General features: G+C 29.5%; 1 protein-coding gene across 8 annotated transcripts in view; it reads right to left on the reverse strand.

Moving 5' to 3' along the window:
* Nucleotides 1-22485, reverse strand: part of qtc (GRIP domain-containing protein quick-to-court) — a 189665-nt gene that overhangs the window by 34368 nt on the left and 132812 nt on the right. For 7 of the 8 annotated variants that reach the window (XM_075360664.1, XM_075360841.1, XM_075360503.1 and 4 more), the window contains exons 3-7: nt 19031-19288; nt 13927-14234; nt 10538-10840; nt 7820-7988; nt 2317-2421 (exon numbers count right to left, since the gene is read on the reverse strand). In XM_075360664.1, the coding sequence (XP_075216779.1) occupies nt 2317-2421; nt 7820-7988; nt 10538-10840; nt 13927-14234; nt 19031-19288 (1143 nt within the window). The remainder of the gene's footprint in view (nt 1-2316; nt 2422-7819; nt 7989-10537; nt 10841-13926; nt 14235-19030; nt 19289-22485) is intronic. The other variant, XM_075360580.1, reaches the window with a different exon arrangement.

Below are 22485 nucleotides of genomic sequence, written 5' to 3' on the forward strand. Positions count from 1 at the left end.
TAGCATCTGATTATTTACCATCACCTGTAAAATTTGGTCCAAATCTATTTGGTATGATGATAAAAGAAGATCAAAGTAGAACAAAAAAGGATAACATTTTATCAGATGAAATTTAGTCCAGGGTTACCTTCACCTTTAATAGTAAACTGATTATCCTTTATACTATTCTTAAGGTTAAAGTTTGTTTTCACTTGACATCAGAATTTTATATTTCATATCTAATCAAATCTGCTGGTACAAGTAGTGCTTACTTAATGTGTGTGATAGCACTGATGGTGTTGATGCTCATTTTCATATTTAGGCTGTTAAATTTAGATGAAACTGCTGAACTGCATTAAGTGCATTTTTAAAAGTTTTTGAAATTCTTTAAAAGCTATCTAATAAAAGCTCTTTGAGTTTCAATTTATGTACCAGTATTTATAAAATTTTCTATCTACAAATTTTAAACTTCTCTCCACCAATTACATTCCATTTTTTCTTATCTCATCACATCATTAGACACAAAACTATCACACTGGATTTCCTCTTGGATTTAATCATCTAATATGTGGAAACTTCTCTTCTTACATTTTAAATGTAAGCAGTAGTTTTCTAAATATTAAAATTAATAGAAACTTTAAGAAAAAGATTATTGATATTTTTTTAATAATAATTATACCATTTAAATCTAAGTGATGTATTATTATCTGAATCTGATGAATTATATAAAACAGCATTATAAAATTGGTGAAAATATCCATCAACCATAATTATTAAGTTTGTGTACATTTTAAAAACACAAATAAAACTACACTTTGTTACAACTAAATGAGCTTAAAGACTTTCTTTAATTGCATGCTCTGTAATACATTATTGACAGAATCTGAACTAAAGGTTCTATTTTATGAAAACAAAAAAATTAAACTTACCAGAAAAGAACAACTGAATGCTACTGCAATATCTATGTAAAAACTACTTTATCTTGTAAAAACCCTTTAAAAAGTATACTACAGATATATTAGCTATATTTGGAGTAGATAGTTAAATAAATAAATCTGTTGTATTAGTAAGTCAAAAGGAGGTTTTTGCTATACTCTTTTATCATTAGTAGTTAATTGTAAAGGGAATTATTACTTACTAGGTAGATATTATTTGCATTGTTAATTATTTAAAATGAATAATAATTTAGTTTTTTATTGTTTATCAGTAGAGAAATAAAATAAACGATAAAAAATAATAAAACTGACAAAAAACACTAAAGAGTACAAAATAATACTATTCAGTTCTTTATCAAATTACCACTTTTTTCATTTCTTCTTCTGGAAGCCAGTGCCAAAGAAAAAAATTTCATTTGAAATATGGGCTTGACCTTAAAATGATAATGCATATATGAAAAAAAGCAGTTTACAGGAAATGCTATAAGTGAGAAACCAATGTCTTGATAAAAATTAGAAAAGGAATACTAAGAAATAAAATTAAGTACTATTATTAACATGAGGTAAGACTGTCAAGAATGAATTTAAGACCAAATATACTTTCTAGATATGCCAGTCTTTAAGAAGATGCTTTTTAATTAAAATAAAAACTTTTAAAATCACTCAAGGAAATCAAATTAAATTTGTTGTAACCTAAAAGAAGATAAAAATGAGAAGAGGATAAATGAGAATAGGGGGGTAACAACTGAACTAAAAAAATCATGGAATAACTAACTATATCATTCCAAATTCAAAAATGGAACATTTTTCTTTTTTTCAATCACAAACAACCCCTAAATGTACATTTATAGTAATGGCATTTCTATTAAGCTAAACATTTATTAGAAAAAGACAGTTTTCATAATTTAGTAGTCTCTTTAAGATGTACCTAAAAGTCAATAAAAAAATAATAATTATATTGTTTTACACACAAGAAAGATTAAGATTAGTAAAGATTAACTGGTTGACTAAAAAGGGAAATTAAAAATTTAGTTGCAGTATTGTATAAAACTAAACTAAATTAAATAGTATTAAATAAATTAATATCAGAACATGCTAGAATATCTCAACCCACAAATAATATTAATGCTATTATGAGACATAATTTGTGGTGCAGTCTCTTTAATCATATACAAAGAATTGAGTTATCAGCTGAACTTCAGATTGTACTTTCAGGCATTACAGTTTTTAATTTTCACACAATGTATATTATTATTTATTTGTATATTGCTACACACATGCATGCGCGCACACATACACACACACATATATTTTTTACCTTCTTTGGAAAAAATAGATATGTGTGTGCCTGAAAATATGTTAAAATTATCAGAGATGAAAAGAGAACATAATCAACAGATACCTTTATATTTTCCAATTCTTTTTTTGTAACATCCAACTCCTTTAGAAGATCTTCATTTGTATTATCTTGTTTTGTTTGTTCACTTTGTTTATTTGCCTGCATTATCTGAAAAAAAAACAGACACAAACTAATTGTATTTGAATTCAAATTATACTTAAAAACTATAATATTGTTAAATTACACTTGTCAACATGATTTTTGTTTCACAAGTAAAATAGATGTAATTAATGCAGTTTTTTTATCCTGTTTTCAAAACTGTATTTGGAATTTCTCTATCACACACAGTGTTTTGTTATTTTAATTTTTTTTAATATTTTAAAACATTTTTCCTCCATTTGTCCATTGTCAAGTAAAAGCTTCTAGAGCATTGTAAATATGATGGAACCAAATGAGCTAACTCAAAGGGTAGTGATGCTGCTGTTGTGCAGGTTCAGATGTGTATAGACATGTACAAACATGATCTAATGTAGCACACAATCATCAGAGCAATGCCAGTTGTGATATAGTAGTGAACCAGTAACATGTCATTGTGAGTGCTTTGTGTGTCTGAATTATTGTGTAATACATATTTACAACTTTATTTCTTTTAATTAGTGGTTAGTTACAAAATGCATAGAGTTTGTTTAAATCATCCAAACAATTTTTGTTATGTATGTAGTGAAGTGGCGCTGAAGTACCAAAGGCGAAACCTTACTCCGTTAGTAAAAAAGTGTTATGAACTTTATTTTGGGTGTAAAGTCCCAACACATGCCATTTGCTATCTCTATGATTTGGAGGGAACCCAAAGATCACTCTTCTGACTGTTACTCTGCTAACAAACATTAAAGGGATTACATCAAAATCAAAACATACAGTGGTGTATCCTAACTTGCAATCTGCAGCGAGACCAGTTCCACACTGTGAAGAATTGCCCATGCCAAAGCCTCCAGAACATGTGACATAAGATGAAGGGAGCTCAGAGTCTGATCGAAGTAAGAAAGAAAAAGAAACAGATATTAGTGATACAACTTTTGAACAAAGCAGTTCATCTGAGTCTCATTTACTGACTCAAGAAAATCTTAACGATCTCAAACAAGTTTAAAGTTATCCAAAAAATAGTCTGAAATGCTTGCTTCCTGGCTAAATTTTAGAATCTTCTTTAAAACAATAAAAATATATATACTTCATAATCGTAATTTTTAATTTAAAGACTATTTTTCTGAAGAAAATGGCTTAATGTTTTGTAATGACATTTTTTCTGTATGGAGACACTTTTAATGAACATAACCCAACAGAATGATGTTTGTTCATTGATTCCTCTAAAGTTAGTTTAAAAGCTGTGCTTATGCATAATGGCAATAAATTCCCATCAGTACCTGTGGCTCACTCTGCGTATGAAAGAAACATATGAAAACTTTAAATTTATGTTGGGAAAGCTTCAATATATAGTGTATGAATGGAATATTTGTGGTGATTTGAAGGTAATCGCACTTATTCCTGGTCTGCAGATTGGTTACACAAAGAACTGTTGTTTTTTGTGTGAATGGGGTAGTAGGGACAGAAAAAACCATAGAAAAGAATGGCTTAGACGCGAATCACTCATTTCTGAACAGAAAAATGTGAAACATGACTCATTGTGTAATCTTAAAAATGTTTATCTACTTCCGTTACATATCAAACTAGGATTAATGAAGAATTTCATCCAGGCCATGGACAATACTCCTGGTTTCATGTACTTAAAACAGAAGTCTCCTAAAATTAGTGATGCAAAAATTAAACAAGGGATATTTGTGGGTCCACAAATACAATGGCTAATCCATGATGAAAAGTTTGAGGAACTATTGAATCCACTGGAAAAAGCAGCTCGGCAAGCATTCAAAAATGTTACTCAGAGATTTTTGAGAAATCAAAAGGTGGAAAATTACTGTGATATTGTCAATAATCTTATAACATCTTATAAAAATTTGAGTTGTAATATGTCCTTAAAAGTGCACTTCCTGCACTCACACCTAGATTTCTTCCGGAAAATCTTGGCACAGTGAGCGATGAGCATGGGAAGAACTTTCATCAGGAGATTTCAGCTATGGAAAAGAGATATCAAGGCAAATGGAATCCTAATATGCTGGCCAATTATTGTTGGACCATCAAGAGGGATGCTCCACAGGCAAAATACAGCAGAAAATTGTCATTTTTTACTTTCTAGGTGAATCAAATGTATAAATATTGTGTAGTTAAGAACACAGAAAATATTAAAATGTTTAAAATTATAAATGCCTGACTCTCAGAAACCTTGCACAATGAGGAAAAACTGGTATCATATTTGAATTCAGGAGAAAAAATACTATCAGAATCAAATATTTTTCTTTCCGAGACAAAAAAATTTTTTTTTTTGTTCTCCAATGTTACATAATGTAGTAAAAAATATGAAGCTGTCGATATATGTATGATCTGTATTATCTGCACATATTTAGGTTTCCTAATCATGACAGTAAATTACATTTACTAACTTTAGAAAACTTGTTTAGCGGTCCATGTGCACTAGAATCTCTGATATGTGCATATCAGAGGTGAATTATTCGGATCTTCACCTTTAGGTGAAGATCCCAACAAATGACCAGTACAAGGTGTTTTAGCTTCAATCCTGTTAAAGGCTCTTTTACAACAACAGATCTTGTGGCACACATCAGATTGCATCAGCCACAACAGAATATTACATCCAGAAACATTTCACACAACTCATCATTAATTATTTGCTTTTAAATGCGGAAATTTATCTATCATTAACCAACTACAAATTTTAGGCAAGTACAAAACTGCTACCTAACTAAAATTTCTGATGTATGAGATGCCAAATACAGAACAAAGAGATTGATTACAGACTTTCATTTAAAAATCCAATTTTTAAACACTTAGCTGATTTACAGATTAACACTTGGTTACAATAAATGAGAATTCAGTAAAATGCAATTTCATTATGGAAAGTTTTAGAAAGTCAAAAATAACTTACTCTATTAGCAATGTTGTGTGCAAAGTTTCCAGAGGATATTGGAGCTCACTGACTCCCCAGAGATTTTCTTTACATCATCATGATTTTTTCCTGTTTTGTAGTATTTTGTTTGTATTTTAAAAATTTTTGACTACAGTATATAAAATAAATAATTAAAAAGTTAATATTAGTGAAGTAGTATCTACAAAGAGCAACCACCAGGCAGTGAATTAATGACTGAGGATTAACAGTCAACGAGTGCTCTTTCCAACAGCTGAATTAGCTGCTACTTTGGAATGGAAAATTTTATGAAAAATTATTAAGTAAATTACACACATATAAGTAGCAACTGAATGCCTAACTGTGCCCTGGGCAAGCAATAAAGTTAATGGAGAAAATATCCATAATTTGTTTTATTCCATTCTATTAAGCCAACTAAACCATTTAATATGGCTTAATATGGCATCAACATAATATTGAAGTTTAATAAAATTATTACATGAAAAGAAGAAAACTTAAGTAGTCTATTTGGTAAATGTGATAGTTTATGAAGTAGCAGTCAAGTAATCTATAGTTGCTTAGTAGTCAAAAGATTTAACGCAACAATGAACATATCTTTCTTTTTCTTGTTTAGTCTCTGGTAACTACCATTTAGATAATTCTTCAGAGGATGAATGAGGATGATATGTATGAGTGTAAATGAAGTGTAGTCTTGTACATTCTCAGTTCGATCATTCCTGAGATGTGTGGTTAATTGAAACCCAACCACCAAAGAACACCGGTATCCAGGATCTAGTATTCAAATCCGTGTAAAAATAACTGGCTTTACTAGGACTTGAACGCTGGAACTCTCGACTTCCAAATCAGCTGATTTGGGAAGATGCGTTCACCACTAGACCAACCCGGTGGTCAACAATGAACATATCTAAAACCTCTTTACTTTACATAAATAAAGGAATAGGAATAGGAATAACCTTCCAAAATTTAAAATCATAAAGGAGATATAAATTTTCCAGCTAATACTGTTACTGTTAGGAAGATTCTTACATATGAAGCTAAATGATTTAAAGAAAAAGTCCTTTCGTAAATCCAAGTGGATTAAGACAAACAAAACTGATGTTCTGGGAGAATAGGAAACACAAAGAAAAAATTAAACAATTTTCACACTTCTTATAACTTTCTGCAGTATGTGATTAATTGATCAGAACAACAAAGCAAACAAATGTACATATATATATATATATATCAACCAGTATATATATATATATATATATATATATATATATATATATGTGTGTGTGTCACAAAGACATACAGCTCACTTTTGTGTAATGATTCTTTGTTCAACATGGGGAAAAATATGGTCATTTACTTCTTTATTCAAAGTATATGCTTATAAATGCAAAGTATAAACTTTGCATTTATAAACATATAATAGATAATATTGATATCTTTTAATAGATAATATGCAACACATTTTTTATCTGTTTATATAGCAATTTCTTTTTCTGTCAATCTATAACTAGATGTTATGATAGAAATTTTATTTTGTCAGCTACAGTACAAAAGAGTGCAATTTGTAGAAACACACTTTCAAATTCTTCAATCAAGAAATTCTTCTCCAGTCAGGTCTCCTTGTTCCTTTTACTTTCCCTGGCATATAATTTTCAACAGATTATGTCTTTTTGGCTTTCTCATTGTGTGATCAAAATATTAGTTTTCTTCTCTAGATAGCCAGTCTTAATAATTACAGCCTTTGTACTGATTTTTTCAAAACATTCACATTTGGTCACAACAAAGAAATCTACAGAATATGAACATTTATCCACTCTGTCCAATGCCTTCAATAATGGAAACAGCCTGCTGAGTGATTCTTCCCAGAATAAAGGGCCTTCCTTACCAAGTTTCTGAAATCTCTTCTCAGGCTGAAGAAATAGATAGGGATTAGGGGGACATTTTCTTATCCTTGGAGTGGAGAAATCACTCCACCAGGAAAGATAAGTCACATGCTGGCTGATGCCATATTGATGCAGAAGGCAATAGGAAACTGTTGTTGCATTAAAGCTGCTATAGCATTATCTCTAATATAATTCTTTTGGTTTTGAGTTGTAGCAAAAAATAAGCAATTAATTTTAATAAATTTAGAATACCTTTTAAAAGATTTACTTAGAAAAGGTTTTTACTATCAGTTCACTTTTTTCAATTAACATTCCATTACAAGCCATGAGGCATGAGCTTTTCCTTAATGTATTTATTCTGTAGCTGTAAGTGGATAGCCTTATAATTTTTTATACAGTAATACTTTTTTTAATTTTGATGATAGGATAAAATGATGAATAAATACCAGACTGGATGGGAATCAAAACCAGAACCAACTGAGCGGAAAGCTATTCAGGAGCAGATTAGACTGCAAATAAAAAGGTGTTTTACTGGTGGATAAGAATTAGTTAACTCAAAAATTGTTGTTTTCATCTTAAGGACTTTAATTTTATTTATTCTATTTTTCACCAGCTAGTTACTGGATTTATTGTTACATACCTCAGTCTCAAGTTGTGCAGCTTCCTGACCTTTTTTATAAATCTCTAAGTACATGGCTTTATGTTTTTCTTCTGCCTCTTCATAATTCTTTTTTAAGGTTTCATTCTCTTGTTCAAGATCATGGATCTTTTTCTCTGCAGCTTCAAATTTAGGCCTCAATTCATAATATCTATATAAAAAAATTAATAAAATTGAAATGGACATAAAATGTAAAAATAGCTCTGATAAAAGTGAACAGATATTGATAATAAAATAATATTTAAAAAAAATTCGTTTTGTTTAATAGTAAAGGTCTAAATTTTTACAAGAAATCTACCTTTATACAATTATATTAAATGTAACCAACATATTTTACAATTCCATTTTATATTTTTAGATTATAATTATGTAAGTTATAATCGTAGTTATAACTACGATTAAGTTATAAGTTATAATTGTAGTCATGTTATGTAGATTACATGTTATTTACCAGATGTAAAAATAGGATGTACATGTTACTTACTAGATTTAAATAGGTAATTTCTAAAAATTAGAGCACAAAACTGTTTTAGGTGTTTAATATTGTAAAGAAGCTTGTTTTACAATAAGCTACCAATTTATGTTAAAATATTGAGGAATAAAAGATAGAATAGAAATTTAACTGAAAAAATCCTCTCAATTAAGTTAATTTATTCATTAAATGGACATTAGTTATATTTGTTTATTGTATAACTTAATAAATGAATTATATTGTTAGCAACATATTGCTTTATTATTTGTAAGAATTTGGCATTGTACTCTCTATTATTGAACATTTTACAAGGAAATGTTTTTATTGTACTGTATGTACAATATGTACTGTATGTACTACTCTCTCTCTCTCTCTCTCTCTCTGTGTGTGTATACACACACATGTGCGTGTGTGTGTGTGTGCATGTGCACACCCACAAATTATTATTAAAATCTTAATTAGATGTTAACTTGATGTTTCTGTAATTGCACTGTTTAAAGAAAATGGAAGCATGGGAGCCACAATGGGAGGAGGTGTCCAAACTGGTCACAGGAATACTGCAGGACAAAATAGAGGACATGGCAGAATGGGGCCTGGACTGACAAAGACGGATGTCAATATATTGGCAGTGCGGTAAATTTCATATGTTAAAAATATCCTTTATTTTATTTTTATGTGTTTATTGATGTACTGATTTATTTGATGTATTCTTCTACGTGTAATTCCTGTTGGTGGTCTCTGAAGAAGTGGCTTACTCTGAAGAAGTGGCTTTAATCTATGATTATCATAATGGTGTTAAAATTTGTAAATTTCATGTGTTGTAAATATCCATTATTGTATTGATGCACTGATTTATGATTTATTGTATGTAGAAAATGAATAATTAATGATTTCTGTTGATGCCCCTGAAGGAGTGGCTTGAGAAGTTTTAATCTATGACTAGTGTTACGGTATTAATTTTTTGTAAATTTCATATGTTGTAAATATCCATTATTGTATTGATGTACTGATTTATTGTATGTATTCTCCTGTATGACATGTCTCTTGATACACACACCATTGTTGTCACACTGCTGCAATATATGTTATATTGATGTTTGCATATATGTATTACAGAAAGTATACTCCGGTTATATACACTCTGGTTATACCAGATGGAAGTTACTATACAGAAATATATATAGTTATAACTTTTTGTACATATTCCTAGTGTTATTCTTATAGTCTTAAGTTGTCCTATTTGTCGTGTTTATATAATCTGGAGGGATGGTAGGCATACCTCTAGTGTGTCCTCCGGATGCAGTCTTGTTGGAGACAGGTGCTGTATTTTTCCAAGAGGTGGAAAAAGATGATGGTCCCAGGTAATGATCCCAGTGAGTATGGTGTTCAGGTTGATGCAGTATGTGAAGTACTGGGTATAGAAGGAAATGAGTGAACATGCTTCAGGCATGTAAACTGAGTGTTTTGTAGTTATAAAAGAAAAAAAAGAATCCCAAGGGCTGACACAAAAAATAATGGAATCAGGGGATCGAAACGTGGACCCACATAGGGCAAGGGAGGTAACCTTTTTGCTGAGGATGCCTGGGTTCGGCCACACGCAAGAGTGGCTGGGTAGCCCTCCTGGGGAGGAGCATTCCGGCAATCCAGAAGGGACTGTTGGTATGCTCTGATGAACCAGGGGGCGACCCCAATGGGTGGACAAAGAAGAATCCAAAAACAGGGAGGGACTTCTACACCACAACACCCGGGTACAATTACGGCAACGTCTTCTAGGCAGTTACTGATCGTCCCTTGTTGTGTGTTTAAAAAAGGATAAAAAAAGAAAAAAGGGTGTCTGTACTATTCTTGACTTACAGCTCATTGTTGCCTAACTTGGTGTTATGTAAAAACTCTTTAAGAAGGCCAAACAAAAAAAAAATTTGATGGTTTGAGATCGTGACTGTAAGGAGGATGTGGCAATATCTGTCAACCAAATTTTTGAATAGCTTCCTTTGTCTTATGAACAATATGGGGAATAGGCATTATCATGCAGAGGAATTATGCTTTTTGAGCAAGAATCTAGCATGTCAAAAAAGTGCATACTGTTGATTGTTTGTTGTTTTTCCAAATAATTAGAAATAAATCAGGCCTTTATAGTTGTAAAACATGGTTAATATCACCAACCTTTAGTCCTATTGTGAATAATAAATAAATAATGTAAGTAATGTAGATAATGTACCACTACTTACCGATCATTAGTTTCAGTTATTCGTTGTAGTAACGAATCTACTTTGTCATTATGCTTTTCTCGTAATTCTCTAATCTCATCTTCATGTTGCCGCCTTAAGTTTTCAAGAGAAGGATGAATTTGAGACAAAGTCTGTGTTTGAGGCTGTGATGTTTGTAGTGTTATTTGTTGATTTTGGGAAACACCAGGTGAATTATGAGGACTATTTGCTCCCCACTCCTTAGTATTATTTAAATCTTCGAAATGACCCGAGTCAACAAGCGATGGAGGCACCTCCCCTAATGGTACAGGAGCAGGAGAAATTCTATAAACAATAAATAAAAAATATTTTTTATGCATGATAAAACAAAAACTACATAATAAGAACTTTCTGCAGACATTTTTGATGATCTTTGTAAGCATCCTCAGTGACTGGTATTGTTGCTTTTACACTGGCATCAGCTGATTTTATCAGATCCATCATTTCATAATCACCTCATATACACAAATCATAGATCCACTAACACATTTATACAATTCTGGTATTCTACACATATGTAAAAACAGAACCGTGCTTTAACACACTTGAAAATTATGAAATATATAAACATGTAAAAACACACAACAATGACAAACTAAAATCTGAATAGACACAATTCAAATCACTCACTTTTTAATTACATTCTTAATATGCCTAATTAAAAAAAAGGAAAACAGCCAGTAACATCAGTTGACAGTTGGCAGAAACGAAAAAACTGCAATCTCAGTCATGAGGATATCTCCAAAAATGACTGAAAACATTTTGAAGTAAGTTTAAAAAAAAATTTATGCAGTTCAGTGCAAGAAGATAGACTTTTTGTTTCAGACACCCTCTACATTTCGCTATCAGAAATGCAATGATTTTCAGAGTACAATGCACTTCATACGTTTGATTAATGAGTAGACCAAACACACAAGCATCAAGTTTCAACTCACTCATTACTGTGATTGACTCACTGCATAAGCACATATGAAAAATACACCACTACGCAGTTAAATCTGTCGTCAAATTTAAATTGTGCATTAACTAAAGAACAGCTTAACCAGTCTTCATCAAATTTTCACATGCACAACTTCAGACGCACTACTACAGCAATGAAATTAATCAAGTAGTTTTGGAGAATTCCAAGTCACAAATTTCATACATATGCATATAATATATATATATATATATATATAAGGAAATTACATTTTAAATGTATAGTATTTTCATTCTCCTGATACCTCAAAATGTAAATAAAATTCAATTTCACCCCCAAAACCCACTGTATGACTGTATGAAAGTAATAATATCAATTTCTTCAAAAAGTTGGTAAATAAAAACTTTTAATTATGAAATTTAATTTGATGTGTCATTACAAAATATTAAATGTAAGTTAATATGTCACTAACCATTACGGATAAGAACAAAGCAAAATTTAAACACAGTTATTATTCCAGAGTTAAGAAAATTCTTGAAAAAATTATATAGAAAAAGAACAACTATACACATGCTCTTCGCTGTAATAAAACATGTTATACATTACACAAATGAACATCAAAATAAAAATTAGGGTATTAGTTTGAATGTTAGCCATATATTTTTCTACAAAATTAGAGCGATAATTTAATCCACAACTGCATTTTTACTAATTAATCAGATATTGTCATGTTTGTCAAAAAAAGAAAATTAAATATAATACATTCTTTGAATAAATATTAGATTTTCTTAATTATTTTTTTAAATAAATAACTAGATTGATAAATTTAGCCTTAAATTTAATTTAAGACTTAAATAATAAGTCTATAGATATCTAATTAATTATTTTTAGGGAAGCAGAGGAGTTCTTCAACTAATGAAAATCTGTTCAATAAAAAAATTGTTTTATTCTTTTAATAAAAGTATTTGTATTTTCTCCAGTACACCAAAACTGCATGATAAATTCACCATGAATTTTGATCCCCAATAATATTGTTTACATTCAAATAATGTACATCTACAGACTTCCACAAACCTGTTTTTTTCCATTTCTTGCATCATAATAATACATTTTTCTTGTATTATAATAATAATAATAATATTTAAGTTTTTTTTTAAAACTGATCTATCTACATCTGATTATATTATCACTTCATAAATTCATTTTAAGTTTTTCATAGATTGTCAAGAGGTTTTAAATTACTTTTATCTTTATATCTACTGACTTTCTTCTGTGGTCAAAATCTCTTGGTAAGTTTTGCTGAGATTATGATCCCAAAAAACAGTATTGAGTATGTACAAGAAAAATTATTCACTCATGATTAGCTATTTTCATCAACAAGTCCAGATTTTAATCCATACATTAACCCACATAATTAATGATTATTATTTTAATGCACATGCTCATTTAAAATTTAATTCATTAAGATGTGTGTATTTTCTGTGATGAAAAATTCAGGTTTGAAAAACAAATGTTCACTTTAACAATCAATAAAATAACATTCTGCAATTTAATGTACTTCTTCTTACGACAAATTATTACTTAAATATTTCTTAACTGCAACTAATTTAAGAGACTGCTTTTATTGTTTGTTTGTAGTTCATTGCCTAGCATTTTTATATTATGATAGATACATTTTACATGTTAGACAGGTTGTAACCTACCTAATCTATAAAGTCTATCTCAGTTAACTACAATAAGAACATATAGTAAAAATGTGCAGTAAGATTTGGGATTGATAAATCCTTTTTGATCCAAGAACTTCAAAATCTGTTTTTTATCTGAAACTGTTTTGAGTTTGAGAAATTCCCAAACTCTATTAATAACCTGACTACATAGATTGTTGCAGGCATTAGCAACAACCTATGAAGAAATAAAACAGATTGAAAGTTATCTTAGAATCAGGTAAAATTTTTATAACTTTCATTTTAAAATAAAGTGTACTGTAATCAGTTCTTAAAAACTCTTTGGCTACACCTTTGTACAACATTCTGATTCTCAAGTGCCCATCACATGCACAAACAAACATTTCAAAGATCACCATGTATAGAGCTACCATATGATCAATCAATTACCATTATTACTAACAAAAAAATCAAATAAATTTTTCTTTGTTTTTGAGATTCATTTTTGAATTAGGGCTTGCGTTTGAAATTTAGTTATTAATCTTTTAGAAAATTTCTTAATTAGAATGAGCATATTTGTGCAAACACATCACTTTCTTAAATGCTGAATCTAATGAAAAATGAATAGTAGGTTATTGTAACATAATAAAGTTATAATAAAAAATATACAAGGGTGATTGAATAATTATTGAATTGTATTATTATTATTATTTTTATTATTATCACTAAAATTGAATTCAAGTTTTATTATTAATTTTATGGATAAAAAGTAATAATCTATTTATTACCCGCCACCATTATATGGTATATCTGGATGATCATGAACATCTTTAGCACCACCAGTCAGTGAGGATGATGATGATGAATTCTGTTCTGAAGTGCTTGTTACTTCTCGTGATGAAATCGGATTTCTTATATGTATATTTTGCGATGTGCTTTGTGTCAAACGATGAGGAATGTCATTATCATTTCTTTCCTCTTTTTCATTAATACTACCACCAGCTTTCAATAATCTTAGTTCAACGACTTCTTTTGTCAACCTAAATATTTCTTGATCTTTTTCTATAATTTCAGCCTGAGCTTCTCCTAAAAGATTCTGAAAACAATAAATTATTTATCATTAGAATACTTCAATGAGAACAATTTCTTGAATATGTGTTAGGTTTCATAACTGTAACTGAAATAGGTAATTTAAGATGAAATACACAACACTATTGAAAGTGGCACAGCCATTCACCATTCCCAAGAATAACAAACATCCTATGCCAAGTTTGTTTAGGAAAGTAATGAGTAAAGTGGTTTTCTGCTGCTAATAAAAAAAATTTTATTAATTATTAATCATGAAATATTATCGAAAAACAGTATTAGTTTTCTATAAGTGAATTAAAAAAAACAAGATATGATCTAAGAGGCTTAATATGTTTTATCATCTGTGAAAAAAACTGAATTGCATAGGCCTAATAATATAACCACCTTTCAATTTTAATGCTGATCAGAGATAAAGATATCTATAAATCAGATTACATTTAAACTCATAATTACTGAAACAGTTTCTGAAACACTGTACTGCTAGACAAAGCAGATTGTGTGTACACAATGAGTCATCATTGAATGACAACATTAAAAATAATTTTTTATTGATGTATAAATTTCACTTTTAACAAAATTGTTTTAGAAAGTAGTGTTTCATTTTAAAGATGCTGGAAGTTAATTTCTACTTTTCTTTTCGTTGCTTAATTTAAGGTGTACCAAACTCTTCTAATGCAGAGAATTTTAAGGCTGAAGGAACATGATCTAATACCTTTCATTTGTTCAACAACTGTAGATAGTCACTGCTAAAAAATTTCAGAATAATTTACAACAACCTGCTTATGTTTGTGTCTTCAGTTTAATTATTCATTTCACTTATTTTTACATTTATGTAATACTTATTATCTAATGATCATTAATCTTTTATATATATAAAAATAGTGTTGAAACATTTCTGTTAAAAAAGTTTCATCCAATATAACTGCAACTCACTATTAGACTAGTGAATTCACTAAAATAAAATTAAACATCCAGCCAAAAATTATTAACATCAAAAACTAGTTATATTTGCACCTTACTGGCTGAACTATCATGGCTGAAAGCCTTTGTTAAGACTTATTTTTCTTTTAAGACTAATTTTTTACAAGAGTAATTCTAAAACACTTTTAATGAAAATCAGGTATAGCGGAGCCATTATAGCAAGGCGCTTTCCTTTCTACTTACAACTGTACATCTACTCCTGTAACTGCTCGGCTATACTTGAACTATATATATATATATATATATATATATATATATATATATATTAATAAGCATGAAAATGTTTTATGCACTATTTCCAAAAAAAGTCTAATCTTTTCTTACCCCGCTTTAAATGCAACAATTCTTCCTATTAATTCTAAATTAAAATTCAATATAATTAATTACTAGAAAATTGAACAGTATATCACAATTATCTGAGTCCCAGTCAACCAAGCCTCCGGGTTAACCCAGCTAGTCACAGGAACATAAAACATAAAAATAAAGCAGGACAATCATGGCGAGAAGCAATGTTAATATATTTGACATGCAAGGTTTCCTCTCCTACCAAGTTCAGAAATCATAAGGTTCACCCATCAATCTTCGTATTGTCACAGTCACCTGTCAATTAATTTCAGTTATCTCTGCGTTCATGCTAAACATAGTTGTGTTAGTGTGTTTAAGTTTGTGCTTTTACTGAATTCTGTTTTGTGCTGCGAGTGGAAAACAAAAGAGAGTTGTAGTTTCTCTTAAAACAAAATTTAATGGGATAAAACGGTTGGACAATGGCAAGCATTAAAAAGGTCACTGCTGATTTGGGAGTTGGGGAAGTGACTGTTGGAGATTGGAGACATAACCAGAAAAAAATTGAAAAAATTGTAAACAAAAGTGCGAGTGGAGGCAGTGGTTTGAATCAAAAGACTCTGAAAAAGGGCAACTATGAGCAGATGTCTGAACCATTTTTTCTGTGGTTTTCACAGCTGCAAGAGAAGGACAGTCCTGTGAGCGGGCCAATATTTCAAGCTAAGTTGCTTAAGTTCCACAATGTGTTGAAATATTCACTGCGAGGAACAGTCACTGCAAGTAGTGGAAGAGGCTTGACACGTGGAAGAAGAAATATGGTATAAGGCAGCTGAATATTAGTGGGAAGAAACTGTCAGTTGATCCATCTGCAGTTGTGAAATTTCAGTCTAAAATGGAAAAGATTGTTTTTAAAGAAGGATTAATATATTTTTAATAATAAAGGATCAAATTTTTAACTCTGAAAAGAGCGGTTTTAACTTTCGAATGCTACCTTCAAAAACCTTAGAAGCAGAATCCAAAAAACTGTTCCTGGATTTAAAAAAAGTAGAGTGAAACACAATTCTGACTACCTGCAATGCTTCTGGTTCTTTGAAACTAAGACCTCTGCTTATTGGAAAATCTAAAAATCGAAGAGTTTTTAAAAATATCGAAGTCAACTGTCTGCCAACACTGTACCACAACCAAAGAAGTGCATGAATGGAAAACCAAATTTTAGTGACTGGTTTTTTAATTAATTTGTTCCTGTTACTGAAACATTTTTAAAGAAAAGTAAGCTCCCCAGGAAGCAATTTTATTATTGGAAAATGTGCCGCCTCACCCAGATGCCAAAGAACTGTGTGTGGTGATATCAAAGCCATACTTCTACCCCCTAATGTGACATCACTTATACAACCTTTAGACCAAGGGGTTCTAGCAACAATGAAGAGAACAGTGCCAGAACTGGACAATGTAAGTGAACTAGTGCAACTAGCCAATGAGCTAGCTGTTGAAGATCAAATCAACAGCGAAGATATTCATGATTGGTGCAATGAAGATGTGCAGATGAAGATCACTGATGCAATAATTGATATGGTTAACAATGCTAAAGATAGTGAAGAGGATGATGATATGAAAGAGATAACCCCAAAAATATTACACTTGATGGGCTGAAGTTGCTCTTGCTTACATAGAGCAATAGGAAGAGTGCATACCACATGATATACTTGTCTCTACACCATTGGTGTAACATCAACTAAGAGCACACAGGTTGACCTAAAAATCAATCAAAGACTTTTAAAAAAATAATCTCTAATCTTATGTTTATGCATGTTTACAAGTCTGTAATTATATTTATTTTACATTTTTTCTTATAATAAACTAATTCTGTACATTTTTAACTAGTTTTTTCATTACTTTTAGCCCAATAGCACTTAACTCTGTATTATCAGAGGTTTTCCGTATCCAAGGTTGTCTCGGTCCTAATTACCTCAGATAATCACAAATTTATTGTAATAAGATATAAACCAGAGCTACAACCATATCTCATGATTTTTGTACCAAAAAAATTCTACATCTTTTTGATATATTATTACACTATTGCTAAAAATGTCTAAAAAATAATATTTAATGAAATAAAAACAGATAATTTTCAAAACACTAAAGATATTTTTTGGGAAAAGTGACACATATATTATATATATATATATATATATATATGGTTTTTTTTTTAATATTAAATCTATTTCCAAGAAATAGATTTTCATCAAATCAGTGCATAAAGTACATTCAGCATAGTCTATAACTATTTATCTTGATTTTCATCATATTCTAAAAATCAGTTTGGGGTGTTTTTAATTATTTATTTTATCATTTTAATTTATCTTTAATTTTTCTTTTTGTTAGATGATAGGCAGGCATCGACTCCTTTGGTCATTTTTCTCAGTGGAATTTTGTAACATATGAAAAATGCTATACCTGACTGGGATTTGAACTCATTTTGATTTAACTTATGTTTATATATTTAATGCTTGTTATTACATCCACATACAGGAAACTGTTTGGTTATTGATATAACATTGTATGCAAACTTGGAAAGATAGTATATGAAATTGTTGAACTTAAAAGACAGATTGTTCAAGTTAAGAAGTAATTTTTGAAAAGATGTTTTCACAACACCTAGAATATCTCTGGGAATAAGATCCTAGAAAGTGAGAGATGTGGAAAAAAGGATAGAATGCTAATGTCTGGAGCCAGATGTAATGGCTTAAGTCAGTTTTTATAGTCATTGAAGTAAGGGATCACTTAGTGTAACTTCATTGCATGCTGTTGCGATTAAGGAGTATAGTAAATAGTAGACAATGATGTTTAAAATTGATTAATCAAATGAATTTGAATCAAAAACTTGACTCAACTGATAACTAGCTTGACAGTTGATCAATTTGATCACTTTTTTCTTTCAGTTTGTGGAATCCCTTAACCTTTTCACACTTATTTTATTAATATTTTCAAAACTGGTTAAACAGCTTTTTAAAGAAAAAATAATAGTAATAAAGAAAGAAGTAATTTTACAAAATATCCTGTGCATTCCATAATGCATAAGGGAAGTTAAATTTATCTTCTTGTACAATGTATTGCAGCATAAAGTGAGTGAATCACTTCTTTCAAACTGTGTAGAAACTTTATACCATTTTCTATTTAGGATTTTGTGACACTCCAAATTATTTAATAATTTGAGATGGCAGTTTTCTCAAACTTTTGAGACTATAATGTACTGAGTAAAATCGATTTTTTTTTAACAGAAAAATGTTCACTATGTTATATTAGGTTTATAAATATATAAACAGTATTTATCAGTATTTATGTAAACAAAGATATTATTTTTACATTCATGCTTGTGAACTGAAGTGTTCTCTGAAGACATCACATGTTTACATTACAAAATAAACAACTTCAGTGAATCTAATTAGGATTTTATTCATAAACTCATTTATTCATAAATTGATTGATGAAAATACTTCAAATCATTTCAATAAACTTTTTAAATATTAATAATTATTTTACCTTTAATCTCCGAATTGTTCTGTTTGCTCTTTGTGTAGGAGTGAGATATTCCTCTCCAGGAGTTTTCTGAGGAGAACAGTGAACAACGTAACGTTTCTGTCTACTACTGAATGTTGTGCCATTGCGAGCAAAGCTGGCATGGTCACACTGCGACATGGTGCTAGTAACACTCGCATTACTTCCAAAGCTGTGCACAGAGTCGAGATCATCATCCCGGTCAGGACTTATGCAGGAACTGAGAGGTGCATTTAAAGACTGCTGGAACAATTTAACCTTTACTTTACCCTTTTACAAAGTAATTTATTTCTTATTTAAGAAATAAGTTATATTAGTTTTAATAAAATATTATGAAGAGCTTAAGTTTCTCATAAAAAACATACTCGTTAAAATGAGAAATGAAATGACAATTAATAATATGATAAAAAAATTGAAATATTTTAAAATACATAATAAACAATTCACTTTCAAAATGCTGACTTTTTCTTTCAAAGACCAGTTAGAAGCTTCTTCTTTTAGTAAGATCTTCCAAAGCCTTCTTCTTTAATGTTGTTACTGGAAGCGCTACCTTTAATATATAATAATTTTAAATGTAATAAAAAAATTGTAACTAGAACACTGTAAATTTATACTAGAAGATATCAGTACCTGAAAATACTTCCTTCATTACTTACAAGTGGTTTTGAAAATTCACCATTAATCGCACACTTCTAATAAATGTTTATTAGTACTGAATAGTTTAATAGCTCTCACATTAAGATACAAAAGGTTTATAATTTTCTACACTTCCAGTAAAAAGGCTATGTTATTATTGCACAAGTTAATTGTGTCAGTTAGGTTGAAATATACAATTTTTATTTAAAGATATTTAGTAATAAATGAGCAGTAAGGTATGCGAATTCATCCCTAATATAACCCCTTCTATAGAGATGCCTCTATTTTCCAAATTGTAGGCTTATTATACAATCCATTCTATTATAGCAATAACGCTGTCAATTAAGTAATTGCTGGAATAAACAGTTGTTCTTCTGCAGACAAACAACCGGTAAATGTATAAGTTTATATAAAATGAGTAGGAAGTAGGGAACTTCTGGATCTTTGGAATACAGAATTGAGAAGGTAGATTTTTGTCTCAATTGTGTAACGATACAACTCAACTGTATTTTTTAGTATTGTTTCATGGCAATATTTAAATCAAAATCTTCTTAAAAGTCTATCCAAAAGGATTCTATCAAATGGAAGGGAGGTAGTTTTAAAAGTATTAATGACAAAAAAGTTAATATCAAGCTCTTTAGACCAGGAAAATGAGAAAACTGATTAAGTATTAGAGTAGAAGAAATTGAAAGTAAATGTCTTTAGTAATATATATTTTGGGGTTTTTTTTTCAGGGGAGAGACAGCAGCTAGATATTATAAGTAATTAGTATGGAAGCACTGAATATCTGCATCGTATGTAATTTTAAGTACAACTTATTCTGACAAAGCTTTAATGACTTAACTGGAGATAACCTCAGTTTACTGAATATGATCTACAATTCATCTCCTGCATGTAAGTAAGATAAAATGAGAGAATTATGGACCATTCACGCATTAAACAGTGATGTATAATGAAATTATTAATGATAAATTTTGACAGGTAAAGATGAGGACTGAATTTTAGAAAATTGTCAGAAGAAATGTAATAATAGGGTAAATGTGAAGAATATTATTATGAAGACATATTTTAATATCCTTCCAAGAATAGTCTACACAGGTATCTCAAGAAGAAATGTGAAGAATTTCAGGATATGTTCTACAAAAAAAATAAATAATAATAAAAGTGAAGGAGTATGCTTTGAACAATTATTGTAATAATAAGCTTGAGATATAGTTTATGTATTTATTTTTAATAATCGGTTTTGTTTCTAAATTTTTCCAATATTGAAATGATTTTTTTTTTGCTTAAAATTAAAATTCAGTATTTTTTCTAAATCTTGGTGTGTTTTGTTTTAATAAACATAAAAGTTTTTAAACTTTTCTTCATTTTCAGCTCATATTATTTACAGAATTTATAAAGATTATAAATTTATTATAAAATCATTAGTAATTCATATTAATTAAATTATTATAAATTATAAAAACTATTTGTAGAAATTTTATCAGAATTAAATTTTCTATAAATTTTAATCAAAATTTTATTTGTTTACTAACAATTTAACAAAGTTATGATACATCAAACCTAAAAAAGATTTTTTGTCACCAATTTTTTATGTTTAATAATTTCATCAATAATTATTAGAGGTACAGTTTTGGAACAAGTTTTATTCAATTTTTCAGATCAAAAACCACATGAGACGATAAAATTTACTGCTTAATTTAAGTATAAAAAATTTTAGCATGGCTTCATTTCACCTTGGGAGCAGAAATCAATAAGAAATCGTTTATAAACTGTAATTAAACAATGAACCATTTTGGATCCTGGTTTACATGAACTGTTTCTTTATTTTTACTTGTAAAACATGTCCTGAAATTCTTTGCATTTCTTTGTGAGACATCCTCTATAATATTTGGAAATTTCCAGCAGATTGATCAAAGTAATCTGGGAAAAATTAATATGAATATTAGTTTCATCAGAAATTCAGCATAGGATCATACTGAAAGTTATCAAGAATGTTACACTGTAAAATGTGCATATGTAATGTCAGCAGAACTTATGCTTTTTTATGGTATTCTTTCTTAAAGGCAAGTACAGTTATTCCTGAAACTTGAATCCTACCTGCACCTGTATCCTATCTGATTAAAAATGCATGACTATGATTTAATATTCATGGCCTTCATCAAAGGCTTCATTAAATATTTGGAGAAATGTGTAAACAGCTGCAGTCTCTTTTAGTGTTTGACAGCAGGATGTTCTTTGCTTTCAATGAAACGACTGAGAATTGGATTTGTGTATATTAAAGCTTGGAAAGAGTGGTCACCAGGATAAATCTAAGAAATAATTTTTCTGAAATATATACAAAGAGTGGTAATTTTTTAAAATTATAGCTTGTATTTATCTATCAAATCATTCACAAATTCTAAAATATTATCTTCATGGATGTTTCTACAAATTTATTGCTAAAAGTGTCTAGGTTAATAAATGAGTATTGTGTTACTCTCTTTTCTGAGGTTTTTCCATATTCTTTAAAATTTTGTTATGTGAATGTTTTTATTTTGTATTGAAAATCACTTTAACATTCAGAATTTATTTTATATTATTGATTCTGAAGAGTAAATAACTGTGAAATTCACAAACTCTACAGAATAAAAGTTATATAATTAGATAAAAATAGAATAAGCTTATATTTTTCAGGAAACATTGAATTATGATTAAAGTGTATTCTTTCTCAGATAAAATCAATTAAATACCTGATAAATTATGCCATAAAATTTTATTTAAGTCTAAACCCAGAGCTAATGTTTTAAAAGTTCTGCAGTAAA

Source organism: Lycorma delicatula, chromosome 1 (genome assembly GCF_047948215.1).
Source record: "Lycorma delicatula isolate Av1 chromosome 1, ASM4794821v1, whole genome shotgun sequence".
NCBI classification, from domain to species: Eukaryota; Metazoa; Arthropoda; class Insecta; order Hemiptera; family Fulgoridae; genus Lycorma; species Lycorma delicatula.